This window comes from Neodiprion lecontei, chromosome 1 (assembly GCF_021901455.1).
Source record: "Neodiprion lecontei isolate iyNeoLeco1 chromosome 1, iyNeoLeco1.1, whole genome shotgun sequence".
In the NCBI taxonomy this organism is placed as follows: domain Eukaryota; kingdom Metazoa; phylum Arthropoda; class Insecta; order Hymenoptera; family Diprionidae; genus Neodiprion; species Neodiprion lecontei.
The window spans coordinates 28411749-28431546 of NC_060260.1; the positions used below are offsets into that span (position 1 = coordinate 28411749).

Genomic DNA, 19798 nt, shown 5'->3' on the forward strand with positions numbered 1-19798 from the left:
TGAGGAAAAAAAAAATCATTCATCACCGATTCTATTCCATTCCTGCATCTTCCTCCCCTGGACCAATGGCGATTAAACAGCCGAATTATCGGCCCTCTGAAATTCCCTCGCGGACACGGCGGAGGCACCGGAACGACGCCGAGCGTCTGTCGAGGGGTAGCATCTTGCGGGGGCGGTCCCTCGGCGTCGTTATCAGGGACGCCTGGGGTTGGCCAAGCTCCGAGGTTCTCCCGACCAATGGCGTTCCGGTGTTCGCTTTTCTCTCGGAAATTGAGCCGACGGGACACTGTGTTACATATATCACTGCCGGACGCTGCCCACAGACCAGCTACCCGAGGCCAGACCAACCCCCGGGACGTCCTCCCTCGATCGAGGGATACGCGGCGCAGAAAAGGCGACGGAAAGAGAAAAAGGGAATGGATCAACGGATAAAAAGAAACGCCGCTGCCGATTCATCCTGTGGAATTGGGCCGGCATTCATTATTTTCTTATATGCGCGATAATAATCCGCAGCAAAGAGACAGGTTTGCCGATTCGGCAATGTTACTAGAAAAAATTTCTCTGAACTTCAATTGCATACCGATAATGAAAATTCATGAATTTTACTAATTATGAATTATAAAATCATTATTTTCATCTGTCTAAAGGGCACAGGTCAGTTAGTACGAATAAAAATAATTAATAACGACAACCAGAAAAATAAATCCCCCCTCCCGCTCGCCATGTTAAATTGTGAACTTGGCAATTATAAGTTTTCATAATATTTGACAATTACTACCAATTCTTATTGCGCCGTTTGAGATTAACATGTCCTTCATTCTATGAAACAAGAAAATAAAAAAGTGCCTTTATTTGATGATAATGCCGTAAATGGTTTCTGAAATGCAGGAATTCATTTTCCCAAGTTTGCGACACGGTTCCATTGTTCTGAGCGTACGCATTTTCTAAGTATTTTATTCAAAAATGCATTTCAATAAGGAAAATTTAATTTTTTAACTTTGATAATCGAATCTAATGTTTAGAAAATATAATCAGATGAAAATATTCTATAGCAAAACGCCATGAAATTTAAAAAAATGTTCTCCCGGTAATCGTGTGAGATAACAAGAACTGAAGAATTATATCTAGTATTTATTTTGTCTCATGTATCAAGAAATTAGCAAAGAAGTGGAAGCGGGAGCTGGGTTTGACGTTGGTCAAGTCGCATATGAATTTCCCCGTATGTGATGTATCATATAAGTATGCGTACAGAGTGTACGGAACTTTATTTTTGAATATTCCGTGACGAGCTCAATCCTGTTTCGGAGAATTGTTAATTTAGCTGTACTGTGTATATACATACCCATCCCGATGATATATATTCTTCGTTAATTTTTTACATCTGACCGATTTGATCATGAATCGAGACTAAATCATCACCTATGAAACGAAGACTAATGGAAAAAGAAGAGATTTTTAATGGAAGAGAACACTTAGCATTTCTTAATGCACGCGAGGGAACGAAAATTATAAAAAAGTACTACGGGGAACAGTTTTACAAGCCGTGAGACAAAGTATGAGGTAAGTAAAAAAAAAAAAAAGAGAGAGAGCAAACCGAGGACAAGAATTGCAATAATCAATAAATTTTTCGCAAGTTATTGCAACGCGAAGAAAAGCAAAAGTTGAAATGAGAAACAAGTGTAAAATCAATTATAAACACTCGATTAACTTGTAAAAAAAGTGAAACTGAAAATGCGTGCATGATAATCTGCAGTTCGCTATAACGATCATTCAAAAACAGGCTGACAAATTTTTTAAACCAATCAATAAGAAACTCACAGACTAATGTAAACCATATTGACTAGAGTTTCGATTCAGCACCAAATTATATACGGCTGCAACAATTCGAACGAGCGGGGAACATGCAAAATATCATATCCATGCAAAAAAGATAAAGCAAACAATACCGATCGCGTTGAAATCGTCGCATCGCAGCTTTGTATCCAGAGTGTCGATTCTGCGACGTGAAAAAGCCCGAATCACGAGGCTGACGTCACCAATCTTCTTTCTCAAATAGGCGACACTTCAGATGCGTCTATTCCTTCCTGTGAAAAACAGAGAAATCGATCAAACATTGTGGGTTAATTCACAGAGCATCTTTTTACTCACTGTTGTAATAACGCAGATTCTATCACATCGAGTACAATAATAATTCTGAACAAGATCTGTTGGTCAGTCTTCTTCTGTAATGGCTGACGGCAGTGAAGAGGATTCTCCAAATTTTTGCACATTGTGATTGGCGTTTGTCACGTGTCAAGCAAGAATATCGTCGACGATGTCGACGTTTCACAGATTATGAGCAAATCGTCATTCTAGTCTTACATAACACGATAATACGTAGTAGGTACTGAAATCCAGCGAAAAGAGACTCACTCACACGTTTGTGTCGCAATCCCGTTCTCGAATGTAACACGAAAACAACAATCTGAAGATCGGCCGGCCGCTCGTGACTATTTTCACGTCGTAGTCTTCGGTTCTAACTTCAAGTAACACGCATGCACGGATGAAAGTTGGGTTGCGTGCTGTCAGGCGCACTCGAGTTTAAACCGTATCGGTTGATCTATTAGTTTGAAACAAGACACGCCGTATTTTGCATATTCACTCAAATCACATTTCGAATAACGCTGGTTCATTTTGTTTCTTCAAAACAATTTCACCCTTTCATTCGGATTTTTAATAATGTTTAAAAGCAGTTTCCATCACCTTGAAAGTTGCCGCAAGTGGATATCCGGCACCGGAGCATCGGGGAAAAAAATAACAAGTGTATAGAGATTGTAACATCGATTCGTATGTGAGAAATTGGATGACTCGGAACAGAATAACACGGATCTTTGAATCTGTTAAATATAAATCGAATATTAGGCAAGTCTTGAGTGCAAGTTCTAAAGGTTTGGAAGATCAAACGTAGCTCGTTTTAAACAGACTCAGGAGAGCGTAAGCGCCTTCTCAAACCTGCGGAAGCTCCTCTCTAATCGCAAAACTGTACTCGTGTACTTAACACTGACGCTTTTGAATTTGGTTTCAAAGCCCACGAAGCACACTAGAGTCAATACCCATGTGTACATTTAGTCTTTGTTTCATTACACTATATTTCGGGAGATAAACTCTTACCTGCAGCTTCTCGACGTTTTCATGTCCGCATGTGGCTTGACACCACAGTGCCAAGTCATAAGTTTTTGCCACGCGAGCGGAAAATATGAGAACTGAATGTGACGCTGGACGAACTCTGTATGGCTCAACAAGGTTTGCTGCAAGCTCTTGTGTCTCAACGTGAGGTCGCAATATCTAGATGCCATTACTTATCGCCTGTAACGGATGATTGTCTGTTACAAAGCCTGAAATTTCATTCGGTATCGCCTATTTCTATCACTAGTCGAGAAGGCAGATGCTTTTTTTTCAAAACACATCAATAGTTATCCTGAAGCTCGAATACGGTATGGTTCGTTCGTTTCTAACTGTGTCGTTAGCATTTCTGCCTCTTTAGCAAAAGGCGGCAGTAATAATAGTGCCGTTGTTCGACAAACTACAATAACCGCGGAAGCCGCGAGTCTGAAGATGAGAAAAAATATCGCGCGTCACGTAAAGTCGAGGAACCATGAGCAGGCCATAGGTTAGAGAGGTCACGCGTGTCCAGGCGGATAGAATATGGCGTTAATTTGCATGCTGCAAACATTCGAGACGCCGCGGTATGACGCTGGCTCATTACGTGCGTAAATAACGGGCATTTCAGCCGCGCATACATCAAGTGCCCATCGCGTCACTTAATATCCGCACGGCAGGCAAATTATGTCTGTCGCGTATTATCCGGTCTTCTCTTACGTCCATCCGTCAAGTGTCTCGACGACGCGCGTCTTGAGAAGATAAAATGAAAGACGAAACATGAAAAAGATTGAAATGCCAAATTTAAAACGATTTCATTTTGTGATTGATTTTAGGGCATTAACGTCAACCCTGGAAAGCACGGATCATAACTGTACGATAATAATCATATCCGGAGACGTGCATTATGTGGTGAATACATGGCAAATAAACAGCGAAGCTGTGCTTACGTCAGTGAAGAGGAAAACCATCTCGGTGCTTTTGCCGAGTAGGTGCATTCTGCAGTCCGTATCGCGTTACGTACGTACATACTCACCATTTCGTGGAATATTCCTTGCTCCGACGCTTTGCGCTTTTAAAAGCTCACTAATTCCCCGGTTGGAGGTTCCGCAGGCAAGCAGGAGCTGGTACCGTTTCGTCGGTTTCCATCGTCCGTCCGCAGGAGGCAATATATCGATGTTTAGCAACCAATAAACGGATTCCTCAAAGAGGGCTTTTACCGTAAAGCGCTACCACCGCACTCCTCTTACGGCACTCTGGCGCTTTCAGTGCTTTGCCGGCAGTCGAAGCGTACTTTACACACCTACCGCAACGTTACACTCACGTAATACATCGGTACGATGTACTTACTCGCATTCAACCGTACGCTTATACCGCATATCCTTCCCGAGATCCCGTGCGATGATGCTAAAACGGCAAGAATCCTTTACGACACAAAGCAAACGCTGCTGCATTTATGGAGCAATTCAAGACCGCCGTTTACGGAACTAAGAATTTGCGATGGAAGCTGTTACATTTACGAAGATGTATTTCGATTTAACCTGGAAAAATCCTCCTCTCTTCTCACATCCCCATCCCAATCAATCGCAGTTTTCTCCACCGCACTGCGTTTTGTCCGCCTCCTCGATGACGATTAATCGCATGTAACCGTGTTCCGCAGGCGGGTAAGAGAATCCCAACTGCCCGACTCGCTTCCCTAATCCTCGGCGCTTTATCGAAATACGAATCGTTAAGTCGTCGTTATAAGGTTTGTAAGGACTCGGAGGTACCGGGTGTAAAGTTTAATGGACCTGTGCAGAGTCTCGGGCCACGAATTACGATGGACTTAACGCGCCAACCGGCCAAGCGTTACACAGGCGTAACTGCTCAGCTCTTCTTCTCGGGCAAGGGGGAGGGATTCAGCTCGGTTTTATGGAGCTTGCAGAGCGTTATGCAACGCTTTTAAAATTATTGCATTTCAATGCGCCGCTCCCCGCGACACAGCTATGCGTGTATGTAAGAGGAAAAATGCGATTGTTTAACGAAATTATTCCTGATTACCAACCCTGCGATAGACCCGAAATCCTCCGTTTATTCTCTTCGCCGCAGGTATAATACAGCGTAATACAAGCGTACCTACGTGGCGTCTTTCACCTCCGAAATCCTAAGATATTCCAACCGTGTCACAAGGCTTGCCAGGGCGATGATGCTAACGGTGTGCCGAGTATATCGCCAGTAGATCACACACCCGCGACACAGTCTGCAGGGCATCGCTGATGCTCCGCTCGGTGATGGATTGATCGACGATCCCCGGAGATCAAGCCTCGAATTTCGATCCCCGACGTCGCTGTATAAACGCGATCCTTTCCATGCAGGCACATCACCCTCCGTGCACACGTATTTACGTCTGGTGGAAGAATAAACCTAGGTATAGGTATGCGTCTATTGGGTACCTATAGGTTTTATAAGCCGCCTATCCATCAGTACATGTATAAGATACACGGGATCATTCTCCTATTGTTGCCATACTTGGAGATTATGCCGTAATCCTTTTAGTCACGTTGCAGAAAAATAGCGAAAGCACAATTGTGTACGTGGCTGGAGATTTTTTAAAACTGCATGACCATGAAATTCAAAATATAACATGGATATGGTTCAAACTTATTATTCTGCATAGATTTTCGATTCGACATCGGTTAGACTCGATAGTTTTTTTTCTACACACCGATGATATTTGTATATTAATTTTTGAGCATCATTATTAATTAATAGCCGTATATTCCAATCACGATTAAATTAGAAGATTTATGAAATTTAATAACGATACTTCAATAGAATTTGGTAATTGAATGAATTGAATTTTCATACAATTGCAACTGTATTTTATAAGGTTGAAGGCAAGTGGTAGACGAGTTGAATCGACTACTTCATTCGTCGCAATATGCGTTGCCTGGCGACTTTATAGCTATCGGATCGCGTGAAGATAATTAATATAATTCGATTAATATACAGCGTCGATACGAGGGTTGAGATTTCGTTTGAAGAATCTCGAGTTCCCTGAACCGTGAGAATCACGTCCGGACGATATCCATAGATTTCCAATTACCGTCGTGGAGTGGCTGGATTCCCACAGTTCGTGAAAATACGGATTCCCTCCGCATCTCGGCGGCTCGATTGGGAGTCATAATGCATTACAACCGGGGAATATCGAGATGAGGAGGAAAAGCGTCGTCAACTGAATCGTCTGAAGTGAGACACGTACCGTATGGGAGGGAATATTACCGCGGCAGATATATATGGACGGAAATAAATGAGATGCGTGGGCTTTGGTTGATCCCTTGATAAAAAAGAAAATCACCCCCATGCACCTATCCGCGCCTGCACGCGAGATTGGGGTCGGCAGACTTCTCGGGTGTATAAATATTTATATTGACGCGTAGTGACCGGGCGTCGAGACGCCGATCCGTCGATCGGCACGTGATTGTCACATCGGAACCCAGCGGGGCGCTGAGCTACAGGAAAAGCTGAAAAAGAAGCTCAAAAGAGACGAGGAAAAAATCATTCCTTCCTCGCCGCCGCCCAAGGGAGAAAAGCCGCGATAAGTGGGTCGTTATAGCCGAGCGGCGTCCCTTTCCGAGGCTGCCCAATGGCTTCCGGTCTCGAGGCGATGTGGTGGATTTGGATCACGAAATATAAGGATGACGAGTCGCCTAGAAACAGGAGCGAAAGTAAAGACGTACGTCTGGAAATCAGTCGGCGTCGGGAGAATTCAAATCGTCCTGAAAGTTATTCGTCCTTAGTTGCGCTTGCAGCTTGGTTGGACAACAGGTTGGCACGAAGGTTGTACAGTCGAGTGAAAAATTCGTCGAAACAGGAAGGACGTCGCGACGATCAACGCTCCGGAGGGTGCAGCTGAAGCGAGACAAGTTGAATATGATTTTTAAAAAAAAGTTCTTTGATCCTGAAGGAATATTTAAACATAGTGATTTCAACTGTCAGTGCACCTTAATATTAACAACCTCATAAAATTACCAGTGTTCCATTATTTTTTCAACAAAATATCCTTACATTTCTTCCGATTCTAGTAAATAGTAGCTCGTCTTATTCGTTACAATGATTCCCTACAGATTGTCTGAAATACTTGTCGTCTTGAGTTCGTTACTGGTAATTAAGCAAAAAAAAAAAACAGGTATGATAATCGTTACAATTTTTAGGTGATAATTTATGATTCACGAAACACGTTATCGTAATAATTCAACAATTTACCTTGAACGACTTGTGGAGAAATAATGCATTAATAAAATGAACTACTGCTCATCAGAATCGGGCAAGTAATGTGAATTATTTGGGGAAAAAATAGTAAAATAGGTAATATGACTTGTTTCATGTAGTCGAAACGATAAGCGAGTTTACAGGTTAAGTTTAATATGTTTTAAAACGTTTTCCTGGATCACGGGAATCTTTTTGGTTGGACGTAACTAGATTAGCTTCACTGACGCTGCTTAAAGCATTTTTCGATCAAGTTTTTGTTTCGACGCTTCTTTTTCCGGACTGTACGTCCCGTACATCCTTAAAGTCATTTGCCAAGTATATACGGTACCTCATGCAGTTGATATTGCATTTTGAAACGATGGCGTTCTTCACCGCGCATCGCGAAGGCTGCGGCCGACGCCTCGTCCTGCACACCCTCTCGACGGATCGTTGGCCCCTGAAATAACCATGGATTCGACGGATAGAGGTGTATGTATAGCGACGAAGCCCAATTTCCTCCAGTGCAAACACCCCAAAAGAGTCCCCTTAGCCGACCGGTTACGCCCTGAAATTTGCATGAAATTGCTTATTAAATTACTAAGTTTTTCGCAAAGATTTAGCGAGACTGGAGCCATTTGTCTTTCGGCTTTTAATTCACCCCCCTCTCCGCCCCTATTAATAAAGCTCGAGTGATGTATTGGTTTTTAGGCGCGGACGCCAACTTTTTGAATAATTTCAACTGGCGCCCGATAAATTTACTCCTCAAATTTATATTATTTCCACCTGGACATGTATATTTTTTAATCTGCAGACTATATACTTATACAATATTCGCGTTATACCCTTACAGTGAATCTGTAGACTGTCAAAAATTTTCAAGATGACACGGTTTATATCCCGTGCATTTTTCATTGCCCCAAAAGCTATGTCACTATATTTGACCAAGATACTAAACAAATAAATTTTGAAGTCTGTAACTAACAAAAATGATTGCAGAGAAATTAGTAATCGGTGTACCTGTGTGTACCTGTATAGTAAAAAAATGACCGTAATAGTCTTGTCGAAAAATTGTTCATCCAAAAATATCAGACAATAAAGAAAGGTTTGAAAGGCAAAGCTGCACACAAGGAATAACGAGTGTTCTAAAAACCTGTTTGAGACAGATTTTCAATCTATAATAATTTTCCGATCGATTCCGTGAAGTCATATAATAAATTCAAACTACTAGATTCTGATTATCAATTTCTTCATTTCGACACATCGATAACCGTAAATAACGTCGCATAGAACTGATTCCACGGTTTTTCATTCCTTCTGTGCTATCGACGTCATTTTCAGGGTTCCGTACCTCAAAAGGAAAAAACGGAACCCTTATAGGATCACCTTGTTGTCCGTCCGTCCGTCTGTCAAAACCCTTTTTCTCAGGGACAGGTAGAGGTATCAAATTGAAAGTAATGTCAAATACCAAGGTCTACGGTCCCTTAGAGGTGTAAAAAATTCAAGCTTCTAAGTCAACGCAATCGAAAGACACGGCCATTTATGCCACATATTTTGATACTCGCAAACTCACTCATCAAAGTCTATGGAGTACGTCCCGTTTACTTAGAATTATAAAATTTGGCAATAAGCAAGGTCTCACAGCACAAATAAAGGAAAAACTCGATAAAATCGTTACTTTGTAGTTAAGTATCAAATAAAAAATTGCTATACGGAACCCTCAGGGCGCGAATTCTACTCGCACTTGTCCGTTTTTTCTTTTTCGCTAAAATTCAACTCGTCGAACAACGAATTGCTGAAACTAGGTGGGAAATTCGACGAGTCGGCATCAGGAAGGGCGTCGAGTGTCGGCGGAGAGGCTGTCAGTCATATCTGGGGGCCGTGGCTTGTTCCCGTGGAAATCAAACCAGAGTTGGCGGCATGTGGCTTGACGCGCGCAATCTGTCCCTGACATCCCAGGCGTCGCGTCGTCACTCGACGCCCGGCGTACCGACGCGCTTCAAAGGCCGTGGACATACAAACCCTGGCTGCCTGCAACCCGAGGGAACATCGCCGATATTAGAAATGTTACAGCTTATATTATGCTTGTACCAGGGTGGCGAGAGGTGCCGACGCCGCCCCACAAACGTATATTATCTCCAGCGTGTGCGGCAGACGCGCACCTAAGGCGTCGCGACGCCGGGCGTCGGTCCGAGAAATCTAGCGTAGACGGAGGGTATACGTTGGCCGTGAGAATTAGAATTTCGCATGCGGAGTGTATATTAACGGAACGGAAATCCGGGCGACCCGATAATCTTATTTCGCATTATCGAGGAGTATTAATTAACGTCTGAGTATATACGGAATTGGGGTCGCCGACCTCTTCAAGTTTCACAAGCTTGAATAATAACTGCGGTATTTCGGAACCACGCGGTGACAATGTGACCGTGAAAATTGTCGCGTACAGCGAAATTAGTCCATATCTTCGCAAAGTCGCGATTTCTTTCGAATCTTGCACGGTACGACCTTCTTCGAAAGATTCGGGAACGGTAGAATCTTTTTCGTCGAAAAGCAGCACGCTGCCTTTCGCACAAAAAGGGTTCTGCACGCTAAGCCGATATGCATTCATTATAATAAGAAATGGGAGCTGGGAGTGAAAAGTTTGAGCGGCTGCGGCTTATCAAGTTCCCCTGAATTTTATATTATTTAAGAGAATTCCCTCCCTGTATACATATATATCCGGCATCCCTCCCCGTTTCGCCAATCCTGCAGGACGCTCGGCTCGACGCCTCATGCCTCCTCACCACTCCTGCGACGACGGTGTAAAAGTTCGCTAAACTTTGTTCTTCTGCTCGTAAAGGCGAAGATGCATGGCATTTGAAGTTTGCGAAATGTAATTTGCATATTTATTTGTCCTTTAAAAGAGTTTAGCCGAGTTGTAAGCTGATTTCCTAACCCGCGCCGCCTGCAAGCTGCGTAGTTCTACGATTTGATATTATTTCTTTTCGCCGTCACGCCACGTGCAATACTCACGCCGTAATAGCCGCTACCAATGCGTCATTCCGCTTCTAATCAGGTGCCGGTACCACCTTCGAGCTTCTTTTTACCAACGTCACAGGTATACCTGTTGTATGGATTTTATGCAAAACGGAACGACTGAAATTCTATTAGATTTTAATCGCCTCACGGAGTGCACCATTTGTAATAGCAGAAAGTGATTAATTGGTGTAATCAGCATGGTTGAAAATCGCCATGTTATGTATCTAAAATTTATCAAGACTGCCACCAATGTTCTGAAGAAATAATTTTTGTTCAGCACTAAACTTCAACTCCGTAGGATCACTTCGGTTTCTCGTCCCGGTCTATGTTTCGACCTTATATTTTTAATGAAGCAACCGGAAACGGGAGCTGGACGGAAAGTAATCACAGCAAGGGATAATAATTCGCAAAGGGTTGTCGCTCGTTCCCTATTAATTATTCGTATAATATGCAAATCCAAATCACACAGTATGCTAATGGAACCTGATGTAAATACCATAAACGGTAAGTAAGTGTTTTGATCTGGGGACCCGTAAAATATAGTATAAATTCGCATCAAACCGGCACCCCTTACAAATGTCACGTTGTAAAGTTGATTTATTACGACGCAGAAGTGAAATAATATGCATTACATGAAATTCCAGACGTATAATTCAAATTCTCGTAGAAATGTCGGTTATTCCGTATATATACGAGGACCAATTCAATTTGCGATATGTATAATGTACGTAGACTTTTGCCACCGTGAGCAGAGAAGATTTTGGACTTTGAACGACGAACTGCAGGCATCCAATATTGAACAGTTGCTAAAGGTGCTTTCCAAGGTGTGTTGAATTTCGAAGCAATAAATCCGCGAAAGGTTCCGCCCGGAGTTCGCAAGCTCCCCATAGGAAATGATATAGGCGGTGCTCGGAGGAATCCGACCGGGCCGAAACCTTCCTTCCTTCCTTTCTTCCTTCCTTCCATGTCAGCTCATCTCAAAGTCAAATACCCGTTGGAGAATACACTGCGCTCATCTCCTCGACTCACTCTTCCCATATGCCCGGTTAAAGGGCAAACTCTGTCAGTTTTCCACTAGAAATCCCCGCGCGACGGTTGAAAGAACAAAATAGATATAAAAAAAAAAAAAAGAAAAGAAAATATAACAGAAAATGAAATTACTCTTCAGTCCTCAATTTATAATGCTACCTTGACACTTGTATACATCAACGTTTCATAAATTATCTATCAGTTATTCGGTAACGGATTGAAAAATTTTTAACAGTGAAGAAAGAAAATCACTTTATGAATAATTTGTCGCGACGAATGGGTAAAATGCGAAATTAAATTCTCTCAGTAGAGACCGAACTGCGGAATTTAAGGAATTGTCTTGAAAAATTTAACTTTTCACTACTATTTTCCTTGATTTCGTTAAATGCGTTTGTAATATCTGGATGTCAGCTGGGCCCGCAGGTTATACCTACGTAGCGGTAAGGAATTGGGTATTTTTTCAATTCTGCATGGAGAGACGCAACAGGCGGGTCTTTCCCACACGGGAGGAAATCTACCGTGGCAGCCCCGCGGTTATGTTCGGTTTGGCGCACGTATACATATTCCCATTCAACAGGAACAAAAACGCCCCCGCAGGGCTTTGCCCTTTAGCGGGTAGGCCGAACAATGTTCCGTTTCGACAAATGGCAGATCAAAAACAAACGCTTGACTAGCCGCCACAAAAACAGAACCCGCAGAGCCATTGTACAGGTGGAAATCTGAAAGCGTCGCGTTGTTTTCTTGTACGCACAGTATTCGTCGATTTGAATCGAAAATTTTCGAAACGCGGTCAGTACAAGCACCGAACGTACGGTATACATTTTTACTGATATCTATGAAGCAATGGAGAGAGAGAGAGAGAGAGAAGAAAAAAGATAGATATTATTGCAAAGTCTTGGGGGAATATAACGCGAATATTCCTAGCGCGAAAGACATGGTCAAACAGGCAACATAAGCGGTCATCTAATGCATAATGCATGCGGTTCAATATTAGAAGCGGAGTTTCGAGTACGGAACGAGATGCAGGCGGGCTTTATATATATTTTAGATATATATATATATATATACATATGTATCTTGAAGGGCGCCTCTCAAAGTGAACCATATCTGTATTACGACGTGGGGTGGAACTCGCTCTTCTGGAAGAAAAGCGACTAAGCTAGCTTCTCAGCGGATCTGACATGATATTTATTGCCATCCAGTTGCACCAAAATAACACGTAATTTATTATCCACTTTTTTCTTCTCTCTCGAAGTACAGATTCCTTCTTTTTTTTTTTACTTTTTACTTCTACCAGCATAAAACTACCGACAAAAGGTCATACGATAATACGAATTAATCACATGTATACCTATGTATGTTGCAAACCTTGCTCAACTGCACAGATGGTAGTCAAAACGAGTGGAAACTTCAAAATCAAGCAAGTTTTACATTCAAAATGGATGGGTCAAAATGAATGGTTGAATAATCCCAGTTTTGGAAATACAGTTTCGTGCAGTGTGTTGAACAATTTTTATACACGGTGTAACTGGTTTTCATTGAAAAATTAGTCGCCAAACTCAATAACTGCATGTGCAGTTCGATTTCACTCAACAATCAGCACAGCAACGTAATTAAAACAATGATTCAACTTTTTGAATTACCATGCTATATATTAACCATAAGCTACTACGACAGATCTCAAGTTTGAAGAAAAGCCTAATTTGCACACGCGGAAAAGGTGTTATTAAGATTATCTCACGTTCGTTTACAAATAAAAATATTTCAAATTTGCTAGCCGCTCATAGATAAGTTTTCCTTTCGGAAAAGGTAGAGAACCGTATAGTTTCATATCAGCCCTGTTGGCTATTCTTACCTTTTATATGTCAGACAGGCCGATTAAGGACAGCTCGTCTTGATTAATTTAAAATCTCTGTGTGAGATTTGAGTAGCCATAAAATCCATAAATTTCTGATTACGTTTAGTAATAAATCAATTGTACCAGGTTATTGATACCATGACAGTGTCGACGATTAAACCACGTTCAAATCAGCCGCCATATTGAAAAGCATCGCGCGTACTCAGCGCGCGCATAGAAAAAAGACAGAACTCAGCATCTGCGCTTCTCATTGACGGTGTAGGGGGGCATCGAATGCGTGAAACGCTACGTCTGCTAAGAAGTGAATTTTCGTATTTTTGAATGAACGCAAGTTATATTTCTTTTATTATCAGTCTAAAATGTTTAGCGCTAACCGTAAAACTTGAAACACCGACGTAACAACTAGAGAGATGAAATATCGCTCGAAAACATTTAACTTAACCTAAAAAACGTCACACTCATGTTTATGAAAGGCAGCATCTGCCATCCACTCTGTATAAGTTCATTTGTGAACGACGTAGTGACAGCGTCCAACGAATAGCACATCTGCTGAACAGCTCTGTATTAATAATTCGACAAACTTTAAACGGTGATTTATGTTAAAAATGTTTGGGTTTACTTGTGCTCCTCGATGTTGTTGCATGTTGAGACGGTTGCACTTGATTTTAAGTAAAAAAAGAAATTGGGTAAATCATGCAAATAGCTACATTTATTTTTCTTATCTCATTGCAGTATGACGAAGTTCACTTTCAACCCATCAATGGATGAAAATTCTGCATCTGATCTGGCAGAATGGAAACGGCCGGAGCAAGTGATGCAGCTTCATCGATTGAAGCTGAAAAAGCGAGCGCTTCAGGCACGCATGAACAGAACTTTGGTAGAAAAGGCTTTACCTTCGCTAGATCAGAACAGTTCAATTCCTATAACCGACATCAGACAAGGTTCAACGACTTTGAAGCGTAAAAACCCATTCTCTAAAAATGCAACTACGTTTAAAAAGCACAAAACAACGCCATTGACAGCGCAGGAATTGGAAGCGAGCAGCGACACAACCCTTTTTGAGTTGTTGAACATTCAAAAATCGGGAAACACCGACAAGCCTGGGCAAAATACCCCCCTCTCATTTTCCAGCGTACTGACAAAACTAGAGAATGGATACGCAGAGGAGGAACCAACACCAGCGCCTCAAGGAAATAACTACATCCCAATAGATTGGACGCTGAATACCAAGATGCGATTCATGTCTCCGAAACCATTTGCTTGGAATGGAAAATTAAAAACTAGCGAAGAAGCGTCTGGCACTACTGGGTTTGTTCGCTGCGTCGACATCGGTGAAAAGGAAACTACATTGGACACTAGTCCTAATGCAAGGTATATTCAATTCACATCGAATGTAGACTTTGGTATGCAAAGAAGCTTTTAAATTCTTTGAAAAATTATAATCCCTTCTTAAAATCGAGACAGAATAATTCATGAGATATTGCCATGTAATATTCTGAGTAGTGATAAAATGAAAACTCTAATGAACACAGTTTGGTTCGATGTACTTACGGCCTTAAATTCCTGCACCAATGTTGTCGTCAGGTAACGCTTAAAAATTGTTATATTTCACCATCCTCATAAGCATAATCTTTTTCATTCTCCTGTAGGTTTCACCAATGCTGTTTAGTATGGCAGCATCCTTCGCTACCTTGGCTAGAATTATTTCCTCGCTCTGCTGGCAGAGCTAGTGCTGCAATATCGAGCAGCCCAATGGCAGCAACAAACCAGCACATCAAAGACGCTCTGCACCGGGAATGGAGTGAAAGCTTCAGATCGTTGTTCCAGCTAGTACGTGCAAGACAATGTCCATACTTTTACGTATGCGCAAACACGTTCACAGTTCTCTTCCGTGCTGCTGGTATTTGCGGTGTTTCAGAAGTTCACGCCCTTCTCACACCGACCACCAGAGGATTTAGACAAATTCTTAAGCAAGAAGGTAATGTGTATCAGTAGCCTTCTAATAATCATACATAACTTTTTTTGCAAAGAATTGCATCCCGAATTTTAACAGCGCATTTGTTATTCACTGGTCACTGGTGATCGGTAGCTTGATAAACATACCTATTCTTTGATCTGTATTTACCATGACACCATAAACGAACTTGCCCAGCCAATGTATACCTGGTGGGTAAAAGAAGTCGATAAAGTAGAGTCAGATGTTTGGTATTTTCTTGACGTTTCAGCAAATTATTGATTTTGCTGCTCAGTTGCCATATTATCTGTCTATTTTGCGTTATCTACTACTGCGGATCAAATCTGCATTCCATTTATTCAATTTGTGCTTCCATTTCAGACATAGAGTTTACGATGCCATTGAAAAAAAATTCCAAAAGGCGATCAGATACAACCGATTCTGGCTGCGATACTCTGGACTCTTCAGCATCAAATATGACAAATCCTACTGACACGGAGCATTTTAATGACGAAGATGAAGACGAGGATGGGCCAGCAGACAAGTGGTTGCAAAGCCTCGGATTTGAAGATTCTGAAATTAGAAAAATAAATAATTTGCAGGCATGGAATCAGATTTTAAAATATCGAATTACTTCTAGTATAGTTAAATGCAATTTTGTCCGCTAACAGAAATCAAATTCCACTCTCGGGATTGCGTACTTGATGATGCCCAAAAAAAAAACATTGTTAACCAAACCTATGAAAAAACCTGCATTTCTTAGTGTCAAAATTTATGCAAACAACGTAATTTAAAATTCACGTATTATTGTCTTATCATATGAATACCTGATAATTCATTTTAATGCAAATTGTTTCTGCTCTAGGCTCGTCTTACTCAGGATAAAGAGAGTGAAATAGACAACTCGGCGGAGTCGTTAATTTTCGTTCAAGACGTCGAGACGCAAGCTTTATTTAACTTTTTGATAAACTGTAAATCGTCGATCGCTTCGACCGGTGCCTTGGCAGGCATTCCTCCAACTCTTTTGGCGCCCGTTGCATTTCACGGCGCAACGCTGAAGCCGCTCAAGGTATTTATCGCCGCTATGGCCAGGATTATTACGCACAGGGGAAAATTGGGAAAACTCGGGGAATTTTTTATAGCAGGAAAAAGTCAGAGATTTCGAAAATAAAACTGGAATTGTTCTTATACAAAGTACTATCGATCTTGAAAAACAAATTGTACTCAAGATTTTGTTTCATCGCACCACTTCATACATTCTATGTATATTACTTGATACCAAGCCTTCTTTCGTTTTTTTCTTACGGAAAATTGCTGCCTGTTTTTTGTAAATTGATAGTCAGATAGCAAGATATTTACTAGGTAATACTGAAGATCTTGGTATTAATGTGTAAAAAAAATTGTCATTATTCAGCGGTATATTTCTTGTAAGATTACTGTAAAAATGTTAGTTTAAGGCTAAAATACCTGGAAAAGTTAGGGAATTTCAGATTCCAAAAAGCGTACGAACCCTGAATTGACATACCTCGTCACACGTACTTATCACCAATCGATCTTTCGCGGTCAAAATTGCTGCGAATATTTTCATAGTTCTCAGTACTCAAGCTAACTTTCATATAAATTCACTGTTTACACAGGTCAGAGAGAGCGTCGTGACCATAGATATGGAGAAATTTTATTCCCTCGAGCTGCGAGGACCGCTCTTACCGCACACGTTACCGAGTCTTTGCCATTTGATGACTTCGAGTCACCTGGAACAATTCTCGGTCAGCTGCGCGCATCTCAATTCGACTATTCCATTTTCGCGAGCAGGAAATGGACGAGGTAAATTATATGCCATCTAACAGTCGAAACTCTTTCTCCGTAATACATGAAATTCTAAATATTCTTATAGGAGGTGCAGCCGCCTCGGAAGAATCTGGAAAGGCGCCATCTAACGTGTTTGGCGAAGAAAATCTCAGCGATTGCGGCTTTAGCGGGAAGCTGCTCCAACATTTTTGCTGTCCAGATCCGCAACGCATACAGATCTTAGAAAGTTTGAAATTCTCCAATGACGGATACGTGTGGTCTTGATCTATGTCGATGATAATTTAGGACTAAGTTTTAATCGAAAAGTTACGTGTTCACTAAGTGCTACTACAAAAGATAACTTTTTTTGCGCTGCAGTAAATTAACACTAGCATTATTCAAAACATTCAGTGTAATGAATGCTCAATTCGTCGCAATCAGCAATTATCCTGACGAAAAAGTATCATTGATTTTTATTTAACTCGCGCCTTAACGATGCATTTTGACCTGTGACAAAATATTTGGTTTACCTCGACTGTTAGAAGTCGCTAGCTATTATCAATCATTACTCCAAGGTTATGTTTTTTTTTTCATCACGGCGCATTTGATATCGCATTTTTTTGTAGTTATTACACAAAGAATTAGACATGCGCTACAAACGATTTAGTCGACATGATTTTCTGCAAATTAATTAGCATCTTGAATAAACCAGAATCCACCCGACAATGTTCTGCTTGCTCGCAGCGCAGCGATTTCATTTTATCTACATCACGACAGTTATTGTTATTTTATTTATTATAGCTATTAAGACGAAATACCGGTATCTTATTTTTTTCACGTTGTATATTGCGTGTTGATTAGGTTGAGATTTTCAAAAATTCATATATTACAAACTGTAATTCATTTTGATATAGGTGTATATTTTTGCATGTCAATTGAATAATAAAATGCATACAATATTTCATTCTATAACTATATTTGAGAAAAACGTGAAGTGGATGAGTGAACGTCGGTGGAATTTATTTCACATCCATTTTGTCCGTACTTGTTTTCGAATACTTTCGAACTTCTCTTCAACTTATTTCCAAGAAACTTGAAAGAGAACGCCACAACTATATCGCTAATGGAAGTTCCGTCATGTACTGCGGTTCGGTTTGATAACGGCGTCTGGCAGCGAGATATAGAGAATGTGGTCAGATTAAATGCAGCACAGTACACAGTTTCTCAGTTAATTTCCGACGAGTTTTCATTTTCTGATAGGATAATATTTGAGTCCACCCTTTCAGTCCGCGTTGCAAGAAAATAAGAAACCTGACCAAGCATTATAACTAATGTTTTTCATGCATCACGAAACGGAAGTTTACTGCATTCTAATACGTATCGGTCTATCTATAGCACCGTTAGGAAATCGTATTTTCTGAGAACCGTTGATCAGTGACGGAGATACGGCAATGTGATTAACAGTTTTCGAAACATTCAAAAATTTCCATCTGCGTTCTGAAGTGGAATTATCGCTTCGAATATTCGTGTATACTTGGCTTAGTACGAACTCTAAGGTACCGTAACATAGCGTGGATCACAAAAGTGAATATGAAAGTTGTAAGGTATGAATTTCAAAACGAGTTACAGTACGCGCTTTTCACTTTCGCGATACTCGAGGCGTGCTTTTTTACCTGAACAATTCCTGTTTTGATCGGTACATATTAACAAATTGTGTTTGAAAATTAGTCGAAAATTCGAATCAATTTTTTACGCATCATTGAGACCTAACGACTCGATTTTATAGTCCGAATATAATGACTCGTTAGTGCAAGTGATTTTATATAAAATCCTGCTCCATAACAACGTTTCAAATGACATTCCGGCAGCCTTGGTCACTTTCCCGACAGACTCTAGTCGGCTCGATTATCGGTAACGCGTAGTCGTCCGCCTGCCGCGAAGAGTGTATTTTTGAAGCGACGCGGGGGGTTGGCTAATCCTAAAAATAACGAATCGATATGAACTGCCCCCGAAACGGGGATTCAAGATTCCACCGGAGGGTTTTCGGCCCGCGAGTTGCGAGCTGCAGGGGGTCGGTCCGAGGGCTGCGTCCTTCATCCTGCGGCGTCGCGCATACCCGTAATAACACCCCCGTTTCACCGTGAACGCGTACATACGCGGACACGTATGCAGACTCGCGTGATATCGATTGTGTGCTTTGAGCAATTAATGTCCTTTTCTCCCATACGACGTGCAAATTTCCATGAATTCCTCGTCGCCCCCGCGTTTCGCCCCCGCGGTAATTCCCGTCTGATCCTTTGAGTGGAAGGGATTTTTGCCCAAGTAAACATCGTCGTGGATCAAGAATTGAGAATTTGGAGAGAACGCACGGCGATAAAACAACGTAATATTTTATAAAGAGAATCGAGAGACAATTCCTGCATAACACGGCACGTTTTCAGCGGGTCGTAAAATCTATACGCAACGTTACTCAGAGAGCAAAAGTCGTTTCTTCCGTTCGGGGGTCTCGCGATTACGGTTGACCCGATAAGACTACACAAGCGTAAACGAATATCTAAATGGTATAAGAGCGATAGCTGTTGCGTAATGACAATTCAATGCCGCAGCCAAAACCGCATTTCATCCAATGTCTATAATTATTATAGGTCAGTAGCCGCCGTCAAGCCAAACCGCGCGTGTAGCGTTTTTCCGGCTCTATAACGAGATATCCCAACTTTATTAATACGCGACATATTATAACGCAATGTCCCGCATCCTATCACCCAAAGTAACGAAACGCGTACTCC

At 41.4% G+C, this 19798-nt stretch overlaps 1 protein-coding gene and 1 long non-coding RNA gene across 8 annotated transcripts in view; one reads left to right on the plus strand and one right to left on the minus strand.

Annotated features, from left to right (window-relative positions):
* Positions 1-2430, minus strand: part of LOC124292612 — a 141413-nt gene extending 138983 nt beyond the window's left edge. Inside the window, exons 1-2 of the long non-coding RNA XR_006902487.1 lie at positions 2149-2430; positions 1947-2084 (exon numbers count right to left, since the gene is read on the minus strand). This is a non-coding gene — a long non-coding RNA (uncharacterized LOC124292612). The remainder of the gene's footprint in view (positions 1-1946; positions 2085-2148) is intronic.
* Positions 1-18242, plus strand: part of LOC107223700 (protein downstream neighbor of son homolog) — a 97494-nt gene extending 79252 nt beyond the window's left edge. Inside the window, exons 1-7 of one of the 7 annotated variants that reach the window (XM_015663477.2) lie at positions 13529-13859; positions 14003-14641; positions 14920-15248; positions 15606-15826; positions 16090-16293; positions 16862-17048; positions 17119-18199. In XM_015663477.2, coding sequence (XP_015518963.1) covers positions 14004-14641; positions 14920-15248; positions 15606-15826; positions 16090-16293; positions 16862-17048; positions 17119-17297 — 1758 coding nt within the window. In that variant the 5' untranslated portion in view covers positions 13529-13859; position 14003 and the 3' untranslated portion in view covers positions 17298-18199. Of the gene's footprint in view, positions 1-13528; positions 13860-14002; positions 14642-14919; positions 15249-15605; positions 15827-16089; positions 16294-16861; positions 17049-17118 lie in introns of those variants that run through there. The other 6 variants (XM_046729719.1, XM_046746868.1, XM_046746870.1 and 3 more) reach the window with 6 other exon arrangements.
* The last annotated feature ends 1556 nt before the right edge of the window (positions 18243-19798 follow it).